This window comes from Gavialis gangeticus, unplaced genomic scaffold (assembly GCF_001723915.1).
Source record: "Gavialis gangeticus isolate Ggan-Ray unplaced genomic scaffold, GavGan_comp1, whole genome shotgun sequence".
NCBI lineage: Eukaryota > Metazoa > Chordata > Crocodylia > Gavialidae > Gavialis > Gavialis gangeticus.
The window spans coordinates 28,675,107-28,688,559 of NW_017729026.1; the positions used below are offsets into that span (position 1 = coordinate 28,675,107).

The 13,453-nt window shown below is 39.7% G+C and overlaps 1 protein-coding gene across 1 annotated transcript in view; it reads left to right on the plus strand.

Annotated features, from left to right (window-relative positions):
• Window positions 1-13,453, plus strand: part of AK9 (adenylate kinase 9) — a 237,105-nt gene that overhangs the window by 176,330 nt on the left and 47,322 nt on the right. The window contains exons 23-26 of the mRNA XM_019520106.1: window positions 805-1,017; window positions 1,610-1,891; window positions 8,397-8,521; window positions 10,676-10,895. Coding sequence (XP_019375651.1) covers window positions 805-1,017; window positions 1,610-1,891; window positions 8,397-8,521; window positions 10,676-10,895 — 840 coding nt within the window. The remainder of the gene's footprint in view (window positions 1-804; window positions 1,018-1,609; window positions 1,892-8,396; window positions 8,522-10,675; window positions 10,896-13,453) is intronic.

Here is a 13,453-nt window from a genome sequence, read left to right on the forward strand (position 1 = left end):
ATCATTGTATCAGCAGATAACTTGCCAGGTGTAGAAAGATACACTAGTCAACAGGTTCAGCAGATGTATCTTCAGGGACCATGAAGGTAAACTCCAAAATGTGATAGTACAGATTATAGTCTGTCTTGTGGTCTATAGTATATGGGTATAATCCCACACTGTACACATTGCACATGGGCACATTGTAATTAAGTGGAAGATATAAAGTTTGGATTGGATTTTAGGAAGTGTTTCAGTATGGAACTTTGGTTCATCGCTATTTCTAGTAACAATATACTGCAAGGTACACTACAGCATGGGAGTCGGGAGGGGGGTCTTGCCCACATAGTGAAAGCAGAGGGGACCCTTGGAGCAGGAGGTGGCTTGCACTGCTCACACAGCAGCGGGGGGAGGAAACGAGACTCATGCAGCAGAGAAGAGACTTGTCCATGCAGTGGGGACAGTGTGGGGGGAGGGGCTTGGCAGGCTGGACTTGTGTTGTTCATGGGGCAGCAAGGGGCCCATGCAGCAGTGGGGAGATTCATGCTGCCTGTTCAGCAGGAGGACTCCATCTGGCATGGTCTCAGGGAGTCCATGAAGCTCTTGTGACCTGCAGCCCAGGGTCCATAACTGGTGCAGCATGTGGCCCCAGCTGCTCTGAAGCTGGACATCCCTGAGCTAGTCTATAAGCTAGTCTATAACTCTACTTTGCCTTTTGCCAGTCTAATTTTAAATACTATTTTCTATTTTATCCAAAGTCATTTTTTAAAAAAGACTAGAAAAAGGCTTCTAAATTTTTTTCACTAAAATTTTGTATATTCTCAGGATGAAGAAAAAGTGAAAGAAAAGAAAAGGCACATGGGAGACACTAAACATTTTTGTCCAGTGACCCTGAAAGACAACTTTGTCCTTTACCCAGGGCTCTCTGAACATGCAGCTAAATATCGAGAGAAGACTTATTATTTTGCAAGTTCTGAGTGCAAAGAAAAATTTTTGGAGAACCCTGAGGAGTATGTGGCTCGAAATAAACCACTACAAGTAAGGATATTTAAAAATTGTTCAAAACAGCTTGCTGATAGGAGATTGATATTACATATTACTTTTTAATCTTTGATTACAATAGACAGTGATGCTGTACATTGCCATAAGCATAGTAGGCACATCACAAAACCAAGTAAGACATACCTAATGAGTTTTATTGAAAATGTAGGTGTAACAAATAAGTAAAGACTATGAACAAAGCAGAAGGGGAGGGACAGGAAAAGTGTTTGTGATAGTAAGACTGCATAGTTAATAAGGCATGTAGACATTTTGATCACTCAGTTAATATAATGGTTTTGTTAAATTATTTTGAACAGATTTCTCATAAATGAAACGGGGAAAGAGGAAGATATGGTGGGAACTAGAAAAAGAAAATAAAGTGAAATTGAGCAGAAGAGAAAAAAGTGAATCTACTACATTATAGCTTTATAACATTAAATTATATGTGGGCTGATGCTGCTTTTGAGAGCATTTTTATGTTTGTGTTTTTGGAATTTAGCATTCACGCAATAAGGCTTGTATTATGATAGTGTAAGTGCAAGTTAGCATCCAAACCGTAATAAAACAATTTCATTATTTTTTCTGACAGGCTCCTCCCATAAGACTGTGCATTCTGGGTGCACATGGAGCAGGTAAAACTATTTGTGGCCGATGGCTAGCAGATAAATTAGGTATTTTCCATATTCAGTTTGAAGAATATCTACAGGAAATTATTATGCAAAAAACAGAAAAGAGAGTTGGACCAGAATTTAATGAAGAGCCTGAGGAAGAGAAAATAGCAGCTTTTTCTCAGGAATTGACAGATTCCTCTCAGACCACTGTTGAAACTGAAAATGCACCTGAAAACAAAAAGCATGGCAAAAGCAAAGAGGTAATAATAAAACATATAAATACATAAAACACATAAAATAAAATAAAACAATACAATACATAAAATACATAATAAATAAAAATAAAACATAAAAGAAAATGTGTGTCTTCTTTTAGCAAAATCATATTTTCTTTTATAAAACCATGGTTCACAGACTTATTATTTTCCGTGATATTATCTAAGTCAGCATAATAAAATAAGTAATAGCAATTCTTTCCAATAAAATTATAATTTATTTGTTTATAATGTTCATGCTTCCTAGAATTATGTATGGCTATGCTGAAGGTCACATATATATGACATTGTAGAAAAGAGCAAAATTTTAAAAAGGAGGAGGTAGAAATAAAGTTCAAAAGTAATAACAATGCCAATATAAGATATATCTGTACAAGTAACTGTATATGTGGATCCCACTCAGTGCTCATGTACCAGCTGCCAAGGAGTTCAGCAGTTTTCACCAGTAGTCTCTATTGGGGATCAAGTATGTAGGGCTACCATACGTCTGGGTTTTCCTGGACATATCCTGTTTTTGGGTCCCCTCATCTCTGTCCAGGCATTTTTTTTCAAATATCAACAGATGTCCAGGATCCTGCTCTGCTCCGCATTGACGTTTTTCCCAACAATACCCAGCTTGCCCCAGCAAGGAGCTGCTTGGGGCTGGTGGGAGCAGGGGGAGGGCGATTGGAGGCAGGGGCATCATGTGCATCTGGCTAGCATGCAGTCAGGCAGGGTGGTAGGACCAGCCCCAGCAGCTGCATGCAGGTAAGTCTATCGGGGTGGGGGTTGGAGGGCCAAGGCCTGAGGACTGTGCATATGTGTGTGTGTGTGTGTGTGTGTGTGTGTGTGTGTGTGCGCATGGCAGGAGTGTGTGGATGGCATAAGTGTGTGAGGGGGGCTTGATGCCAGCCAGCACTGGGAGAAGCTCTTTGGGTGCTGGGGCTGCAGCAGGGCAGGGGAGGTGGCAGAGGCACCTGCCACTTTAACAGGGGAAGGGGGTAGGGGGGCTCTTTGGGGGCAGCAGGGAGCTGTGTGACCAGGCTGGTGACACCAGGGTTGGTGCATGTGCTCACAGGGGCAGGGCAGCTGGAAGACACTGCAGGGGTGGAGGGAGTAGGGGGCTGTGGCTTGAGAGTGAGGGGCACCAGCAGGGCTGGGCAGGGTAGGGGCTGTGGGTCAGGAGTAAGGGGCACTGTGAGGGGGGAGCAGTGACTGGGTTGGGAGCATGGGGCATAGGCAGTGACAGAGGGCTACAGGTTGGGAGTGAGAGACACCAGCATGATCTGGAGGGTGCAATACTATGGTTTGGAAGTGAGGGGCAGCAGCAGGGCAGGGGACTGTGGCTTGGGTGTGAGGGCAGAGGCAGGGCACGGACATATCACTGCCTGCCACCCACAATCCTATTACCCGCTCCCTCCCAACAGGTGTCCTCTTTTTTGAAACTGGAAATATAGTAACCCTAATGTATACATCCTTCCTGCCATTACACTTATCTATATTTCCTTAACTAACCTTATATTCCTTATCTCTATTTCCCTAGTTTCCTTATTGTCATTTCTTTTAGTTGTCTTAGCAGTCACTAATTTATGTGACTCAGTTATCATGAAGCTGCTATAGAATTACAGCAAAAGCTTTGTTATCCGGCACCCATGAGGAGTGGGGGGTGCCGGATAACCAAATATGCCAGTTACCTGAGAGGCCCGAACAGGCATCTTTGCCTGTTCAGGCCACCACCCCTCCCACCATGTCCAGAGTACTGCCGCCCCTCCCGCTGCATCAGTGTGCTGGGGGACAGGGAGGGGGGCATGTCCCTTGTAAGGTGCCAGATAACATGGCTTTTACTGTACTGTGGTTAATGCTCATGCTGTACTTAAATACTACTGTACTTAAAATGTCCTAAATCAGAGTGGCCAACCTGCAGCGCCTGTGCTCCAAGTGGCATGGGCATCTTGTGTGCGTAGCATATGGCAGATCAGAGAGGGGACAGGATTCGGAAAACAGCAGCAGATTGTATAGGGAGTGCAGGACGGGATGCAGAAAGTAGATCAACAGATCAGGCAAGGGAAGGGGATTGGAGTGGGACTGGGGGGAGGGTATGAGGCTAATTTGTGGCACAGCTGCCCAAAAGGTTGGCCTCCATTGCTCTAAATTACCTATAACTTATGTTTAGCAGGTATTACTTCATATTACTCAGTTTTTATTTTACTTGGTTACCACATATATCTAATGTGTGTTACTTAATGTCACTTGCCTGTTCTATACTTATAGCAAGCTATGCTTAGGACTTTGACCCACTTATCATAAGACTACTTTCAATACAAGTCCCTAGGTCTGCTGGTTCACTACTTGCTTTATAGCAAAAGCTATATTCTTTAAAATTACTTAAACTAATACATAGCATGTAAATGGAATACACTTAAGTCTACTACTGAGTCAGTACTGAGGAAGAGAGAGACTGAAAGTCACATTAGAATTTTTACTAAAGTAGCACTGGTAAAGATGATACCAGAGGTGGTAACTTCTTCAGTGCTGATGCAACACTGATTAAAGTCACAGACCTCTGTACAAAGCATCAGGATTTCATCTACTAAATCTCTGTCATTGACACAGAAGGCTCCTTTGCCTCCTGCTCAGTTTATGACTCACTCGCCACAATTTAAAGAATGGCAGCTGAAATGTAGGTGCCTGTTGCTCCACAACTTTCACTTCAGAGAGAGTTGCTAGCACTTACATGACGATATGTGGACAAAAATTGCCTTTTAGCAGTCAGGTAATTTGGAGGTAGGGAATATTCTCCACTATGGCAAAATACAGACGTTATACTTTTACAAGTATAAGTGATTGGAAATTGGTTTATACCCATAATAGAACACAAGTTTGGCATGCAAAACCAATCTATACCTGTAACAGAACAAAAGTTCAGCACACACAGACTGCTTTAAAAATGGCAGAGCCCAGTCTAAGATTTGCTGCCTCCCCCTCCCCTCCCAAGGATGAATGCATGTTCTGTTTGCTACTGATCTAGACTATGCCACTTACAGAAAACTGCATAACTTAAATTGATTCTGCCTCGGGCTTTTCGAATGCCTGTACCTAGCCAAAATGAGCATATATAGCAAAATTAAAGACTTCTTACTGTGAAAGGTAGATCAGTTTACTCTTTTATTTCTTGGATCCTAAAGTACTTATTTTTAAAATGATTTGGCTTGTATTTAAATTCCATTAAGGTTCATTAAGCAGTAATTTCAGTATGTCATCAACCAGTCCTGAATACTTCCAGTTTTCTCATCATTTGATAGAAATCAAATCAATAGATTTCTGAAAGACTTGTCTAAGGATTTTTTTCTTCCTCCTCATCCAGAAGGCAGACAATTTCATCCTGGGCCTTAAATCTAGTACTTCCTTATGTAATGGAGCAAAAACTTGAATCCTTGCCATCTGGCTCATTTCACCACTCTCAATATAAATAACATTGTAGTGGTCATTAATTCATCCTGTCAAAACCTCTGTATCTTGTATTTCATGTGGAGGAAGTGACAGTGAGGGTTGTCCTAAGTTCATCCCAATGGTGAGATCATACCTTCATGTCGATTAATATATCTATTGATCTGTGGGGGGGTTTTTGGAGTCTCATCATCTGTGGAAGAAATAAAATTAAACACCTTGGATATTAAAAGGGCATTCCTACATTACCTGAACAGAACAAAATATATTCAGATGTCCACTAAATCATTTGCCTCTTTTGGTACTAGATAAGAGGAAAACAGTTCCATCTCAAAGACTTTCAGAACAGTCCTCTAATGTATATATTAGGTCCTAGTTGACCAGAGCAGATTAACTCAGCAAACTGTTTAGGCAAGAAACTTGAAATATGTAGGGCATCCACATGTAGCTCTGTTCATTCAATTAAACTTTATTCTTTGGTCACAACTTCAAGAGCAAATACCTAGATAATATCCTAGGTCTCTCTCATTTTGTCTAGATGATCAGACAGCTAAACGCCATGAGAGATTCAGATGTCCACTGTTGTACTTAGAAACCAGATTTTTAAACCTAGTGCTTTAAGAATTGATGCAACACTCAGTTGATTAATAGCAGAATGGCTTGCTTTAATAACTACCAACAAGCTATAAAACTAAATGACAGAAAAAGACTATGTCCCAATATTCAATAAATGAGTTATATTACCACACAGGCCTCATATTCACTGCAGGAGATTCTTTACCCATTCAGGCCAGAAGCCAGTTCAGTTTCAGCTTTGTCAAAGCGTGGATCTGTCACTTTAGTCCATCTGAGGGTAGGTTTCAGCATCCCTTTTTCCTCTAAAGAAGATCCCCCCTTTTTGCTGGCAACTCTTTCTTTATACTTGTTCAATTGTATAGCTTCAAAGCATTCTTTCTTGATAGTTGGTAATCAAAGTCTGAACAAAGTAGGCAAGAATGGAATTAACATGTTACAATTGTATCCTGTTTGTGTGTTTGTTTTGCTTCTGCAAGCTTTTGATTAGTTTGGAATTACATAGAATGGGTATTGATTGAATGAGGTACCTTTAGAGAGGTACCTCTCCACTATTTAAGTGCTACATTCATTCCCCTTTTCTCTCCCCCGCACCCAGCCTGTCTCTCACCACTGACTCCTCAATTTACACCTTTACTGACTGCCTGTCTTGCATGCATACCAGCCCAGCCTCTGGCTTCCTTACTTTCATTCCATCCAAGAAGAGCACACCCCCACTGCAGAGTCTTCCTCAGCCTGATGAAGGGTTTTTAAGCTTGCTAAATTTTTTTCCAGCTATTTGAGTTGGTCTAATAAAAGCTAGCAGATTCACCCAAAGAACCTTGTCTGCCTGAGGTACTTATAGGCAGAATACTATATTTTGGTAGCTATTTTAACAATGGAGCCTAAATAGCTGCATCAAATGGCTTATGAAGATATTTGACAGACATTAAATGCCTGTTTTGAGAGGTATGCCTTGATTAAAAGAATATTTTATAAGGTTTTTTGGGACACATGGGATACCTTTTATTAAACCAAAGCAGGTCTGTCAAAATGTAAATAGAGGTAATAAAGATCAAAGGCTATTGGATACAATAGATGTCAGTTTCAGGAGAATACATTGGTTTAGCATAATAAACATTCAGAGACTGACTGACTATTTTGAGATGTATGCCTTAATTAATTAATGCAAATGTGAGGCAGTGAGGAATAACGACCACTGGGGACAATGGGTGTGAGGTAGGAAGGTCAGATGCAGTCATGTAGACTGATTTAGCGTAATAAATATTGGGTATATTTACAATTAACACAGGACATGAGATCAATTTAGGATTGCTTTCTTCTAGGCAAATGTTTAGTATCGGCCCCCCTTAGCCAGAGATAATGATAATAATAATCAGACAACAGACAAAAAATTACCATTTCCAGGCACCCTTTCTGTCCAGGCCCCAGGCAGCTGCCTGGTTAGCCCATGCCTGTGTCTGGCCCTGGGTCCCATATTACACAACTGGGAGTATTATCATCTTGAATTTGGGCAGCAAAGGAATTGAGGACAAGGTTTCCCCTTTTATGTTCTTGTAAGGGGGAAACATGAGAGCATGCAACACTCATTTGTGGCACCTAATGGGGATTGTTTGTGTAAATGACAAACTTTGACATACAGTGTATGTGAGCAGCTGGGTGGAATCCATATGTTCAGAACATCTCAAAGAATCCTAGTAACTGTAAACAAATCAACCACTTTTAAATAGAGCTATGTTATAAGAACATTAAGGTTACAAAATAAAGCACACAAAAATTAGAAAATGATAGAATTAAAGTTGCTTGTATAACTTAATGGGTCCTTCTTGCATATATGTGTGTTATGGTAACAGGATCCTCGTTTCAATCCTTTATACAATTATCCTCTGCTCAGAAGGTAACTTAATTATAGCAACATTAAAATGCTGTTGTCCATAGGATCCCTGTGTTTTAAATTCATTCCTGTTAGCTGATAAACTAAATTTTGGAAACTTTTGACCTGCTCTGTTTAATAATTTTGTGTGAATGAGTTTATTACATTTTACTACACCAAATTACTTTGCTGCTGCTAAACTAGATCAAAGAAAACCAGCTATACCCAAAATGTTTTATTTAACCTTCTTAAGCCATGTATTTGTGGTAATCTTACCATGCCTATCATTGAAACCTGCAAAAATGCCACATTATTCCATGCAAACTGACTTTAAACCAAAAACAGTGTGGCACAGTGGGTTGACTAATTAACATCTATGCAGGCTTTTTAGCAGTGTCCTTCAACAGTGTTAATTAGCCTCCTCAACACACCACCCTGTGCATGTGACACACTTACCATGCTTCTGGTTTGTGAAGCACTCTGTATGGAACAGCACAGAGCATGTGAAGGCACAACCACCTGACACAGCAAGTTGTATACATTCCCTCAGTCAGTTAAACAGCAGTGTAATGGTCAAGCAACATAGATATTAATTTTTTCATGATCTTTTGTCTTTAGATTTATGAAGTGGAATTATCTGATGAAGAAGAAGCAATCAAAGCAAACCTAGTAGATAATGAAGCATTGCCACTAGAAGTACTTGATAATATTGTTTCTGACTGGTGGACAAAGGAGCCATTCCGGTAACTGTAATTTAATCATATTATTTATCTTTTAGTTTCATTTTAATTTTAATCTTTAACTTTAATCTTTTAATATGTTCCATTTTTCAACCATAGGTCTACAGATTAGCATTACATAATGAATAACATGGCAATATAGAGTCTCTTGAATTTTTAGTACGTTGCAATATCAATATAAGCCAATACATTTAAGAATACAATACATTCACTTTAATAATTGCAAAAACTATCAAACCATCTAAAAATAACTCCATATTCCAGAGGAAAACCCAAAGGGTAGGATTCAATAAGAAAATATAAGTACCAATTCTGAATACCAGTCCATTTGTTTGGAAGGCTAAGGAGGACAGGGGAAAAGTTCAGAGCTGTCAATATTCTGGTTATAACCTTTATAATTATTCATGTTAAGAAGAAACATGACTAGATGACTTCCTTCTGAACTTGAGAAGGAAAGATTCATGTCATAGTGAGTTTTCAGAATACAACCATTTATAGATAGACTGTTGCATCTTAGTAGACAGCCATGCAAGAAGTTGCACAACTGGGTCCTGAACAGTAAAATCAAATTTGTAACTTATGATTTACAAATAAAAACAGAGTTTTCTTAGTGTATGAAGACAGTATAGAGATAGAGAACATTCTTAGATTTCACAAAACACTGAATAAAAATAACTTCAGTAAGAAAAAAAATGCCCTCCAATAAAACAGACATAATCCAGTTTCTTAGTCACCCACTAACTCCTGTCAACTACTTTCTCTATTAATATAATCTGGCAGGCAAAAGGCTGAATGACTGTAGTTGCACAAAACCAAGATGTCTTCAAATTTAAGACTACCTCCCAATAATTAGATTCTAGACATTGTGGGGATTTTCATATATTTGTCCTCCTCCCCCAACTGTTGTGGCAGGTGTTGTACACCTCTGGGGAAGAAATCATCCTTTTAATTTTGCATTTAACAAAAAAAAATGAAGCATGATACCTGCTAGCTGTCAGAAGCTCCATTGAAATGTTCTGTAGGAGAATGGATTAAAGAAATCATTGGTTCAGACTCTTACCATTTCCTCACCCTTCTGCAAATGTAAAAGATCCTGACTCTCACTGGAGGAGAGGATGGAAAAAAATTGCAATCTGATTTCTTTATGCCATGAAACTTCTACCCATTCTGCCTCAGCTCAGTAAAGTGGTCTGGGTCTTGCTGTTAAGGCTCATGAGTGTGAGAGATTGCAGTTATATTTAATCTACCAGTAAAGGTCAAGGGTTTGTCCAAGCTTAAACAGCCCATCAGATTAGTATGGTTAAGGCATGCTAGCTTCTGGAGACAGCCACACACAAGGGAGTGATGTGGCTAGCATCATATCCAACTGCTTTTGACTCCCCAGGCCAAATGACCGGAAGCCTGTTTTACACCTGAGTTGACTAGGAGTGATCTTTAGCGCAGGTCTGGAGTAAGACACAAAGTCATGCCTCTAGATCTACATCTCAATTAGTTTGCCACCACACCCCAATCTATTAAAAAGAAATATAGAAACATTAAACCCAGCTTGGGATGTACTTATCCGGCAGGAGGATAGAAGGGGTATGACCGAGCACTGAAGCCCTGTGAGCAAATGAAAACTGCCTCCACTATTAGTAGGAAAGGATAGCACCTTTTGCAGAGTGGTGTGCTCTATGCCATGATCTGAGAGAGAGGTCCTTCCCACTCTCCCAGATCAGGAAATTATCAGGTAACAAACTTCACATGACAGACTTTACCAGAATAAAATGATAGCCACTCATAATAGCCACTCGTAATTTTAAAGCAGTGGCTAATAAATGCTATTTTTGAAGATACATGAGCAGCATTGAAGATACAAGCAAAGTTATTATGGGTTACGGCACTAAACTAGTTGAAAATGTTTGAATATAAAATGGCCAAAACATTTTGTCCCATTCAAAAAAAACAGAATAAAACAAAATGAAAAGTCAAAAAAAATTGTAAATTTTTAAGTTGGAATTACAAGAAATTAAGAGTAAAATAATATTTTGTTAATAAGTAGTATTAAAACACATTTTGATAAATGGTAGAGTAGTAGTATTTGTTATAATTTGCTCACTGAATACCCTTTGTAGTAATTTTTCTTTTTAAAAAAACATTTTCTTTATTTCAAATTAGATCCACAGGATTTATACTGGATGGTTTCCCTCGTACAGTAGATGAAGCCCAGTTTTTATCAGATCGAGGACTTTGTCCTGATGTTGCAGCTATTATACAAGTGGAAGAAAGTGATATTATTGATCGTCTTCTTCCTCCCCGTTTGACAAACTGGAAAGATAAGCAAAATAAAAAAATGGAGTTTAAGAAGAAAACCAAAGAACGGAAGTCAACAATAAGGGTAGGTTTTAAATCCTTTTCTAGGAAATGTTTATATAGACAGTAGGAAAGTATCAGTTTAAGTTCCATAAAAAAACAAGTCTATTTTGAATCAAACTTTTAAATGAATCAACTGTTCAAGAAAAGATGAGAATATGATCTGAAGTTTTTTATATTTTTAAAAAAGCATGTAATAATAGTAATGTGGCCAGCTGTGGCATTTATGCCACATTTGGCTTGGGCAGCCTGTGTGTGACACATGGCAGACTTGGGAGGAGACAGCACAATAGCAGGAAGGGCAGAGAGCAGAATACAGAGCAGCAGATTGGGCAGTGAACTCAGGACAGGAAGTAGAAAGCAAAGCAGTAGTATGCCTGCCAAAAAACATTGGGCCCCATCACAACATGGCTTTTAAACCTTAATGAAAAAATTTGTAAAGCTCAATAAAATTATTTGGATAACTATGTGTTTGCAGTTCAGGAAGATGAATATAAACAGGGAGTGAAATCACTGCACCATTTGACATCAATGTGGGATGAAGGCAAGGAAATGCACTATGGCTGGTTCTCTTTAATATTGCTTCACAGTTAGGGTTGCCAGGATCTGGAACAGGCTTCTAAGGGAGGTGGTGCTCACCCCATTCTTGGGGGTCTTCAAGAGGAGACTAGACAGGCACCTGGCTGGGATCACATGATCCCAGGTTTGGTGACCCTTTTCTTGCCTGCCAGCAACAGGGGGTCGGACTAGATGGCCCACTGAGGTCCCTCCCGACCCTGGAATCTATGAATCTATGCTATAGAAAAAGTAGCAAAATTCTCGGGCTGGAGTGAATTTAAATAGCCTCCAAGAACTTTTTGGATATGCTGGTGATTTACAAAGGATGACTGGAGACTTGAATAAAGTGGCAAGAAAAAGGGATTTAAAATAATTGTAGTTAAAACCAAAACTTGACTGCAAGCTGAATAAGAGATCTTTGACAAGTTTATTTAGCAGTCAGTAACCCAAGATATCCAGGAGCTAGGCAGTTTAAATACCTAAGCGCAATAATTACTAATACCATTTTGGTGAGGGATGAAATTAAGGCACAGGTAGAGATTAGGAATGCCCATTCATTCTCTTTGCAAGAATTTTTAACTCTGAACAACTACTGGGAAAAACTGAATTTCTGACCACTATAAAGCCTTTTATTTTATATGGGTATAAGACCTGGACATTTACTAAGAAGAATGTAAGTCAACTAAATACCATAAAAAATAAAATATTGAGATAAATTTTGAAGTTAATAAAGGAGACTGTAAGTAGAAGAAGCTATATGAAGTGAATTCAGGAATATAATAAACAGAACAATTTCAGTGACTTCAGTGATATGTTTAGAACAACAGATGTGTAGGTCATTCCTATGATGTTATGCCTCCTATCTGACCCCAGAGAAAATGGAGAGCTATTATACTAATCAATACTTAATGGCTCTACATCCTTGGCAGACAGAAATAAGAGCAAATTGTGAGAGGTGCCAAAGACACTTAGGGCACATCCCCACATGCAACAGGGGCACGTGCTTCCAGCAGCAAAAAAAGTAGTGGCACAAATTTGTGCCACTACTTTTTTGCCACTGCACACGCCCCTGCACATGTGCTTTGGTACAAGGCAACATGCCCTGCTTTGGGGAAATTGCCATTTCCCCACTCCTCCTGGCTCCTGGTGTGCTGGAGGAGCAGAGGCAAAACTAGAGGAGGGGAGATGCTCTGACCAGCAGCCACAGCACCTCCCAGAAAAACCAGGCCTCCATATCTGCTCATGCATGCTTCTGTGGTGTGCTCCACACTGCTCTTTTCTTTTCTTTTCTTTTCTTTTTTTTTTGCAATGTTATTTTTTTGCTACTGGGGTTTCCTGGTAGGAAATTTTTCCCCCATACTGCAAATTTGTAGTGCAGGGCAAATTTTTAACATACTGGGCATGCAGTTCGTGGCACCAGAAAGAAGTCTGTGGTGCCAGAAACCACACGTATATGTATATCTGGATCCAGCCTTAGAGTTTATATAGCTAGGGAGCAAGAGAAAGAGAAGTATTATTTTAGCAACAAGCACATCTTAGCCTAGATTATACCCTGCAATAAATTTAAATTGGAAGATGCTGGCACTAACTTACTTGCAGTGACTTGACCCTAGCATCTTCTTCCATATTGATCACATTGAACCCAAGTTGACCATATGTCACACTGTAGGACATTCATGTATTCTTAAGTGTTTGTCTAAGGTGATAAGTTGAGTGGCTGGGAACTTTCAAGACTTTATAGTTCTCTGCTTCTGTCACTGATACACCACTTATAACAGCAGATGTGTTAACCCCTCAGTTGCTGAATGTTTGTTTGAATCATAGAAATTCTGAAAGTAGCCAGTGGCAGACAGGAATTAACTGTCAGTCTGAATTGAGATAGATTCAGAGAAGCCTAGCTAGGAATAGCTATAGTAATAAATCGGTTAGACCAAATGTATCCAGATCGCTCACTCCCTCTCCCCCCTTCCCCGCTCCCACCCTCCTGCAAGGGCAGTTGCAGAGGTTAACGCAACCATTGCTTAT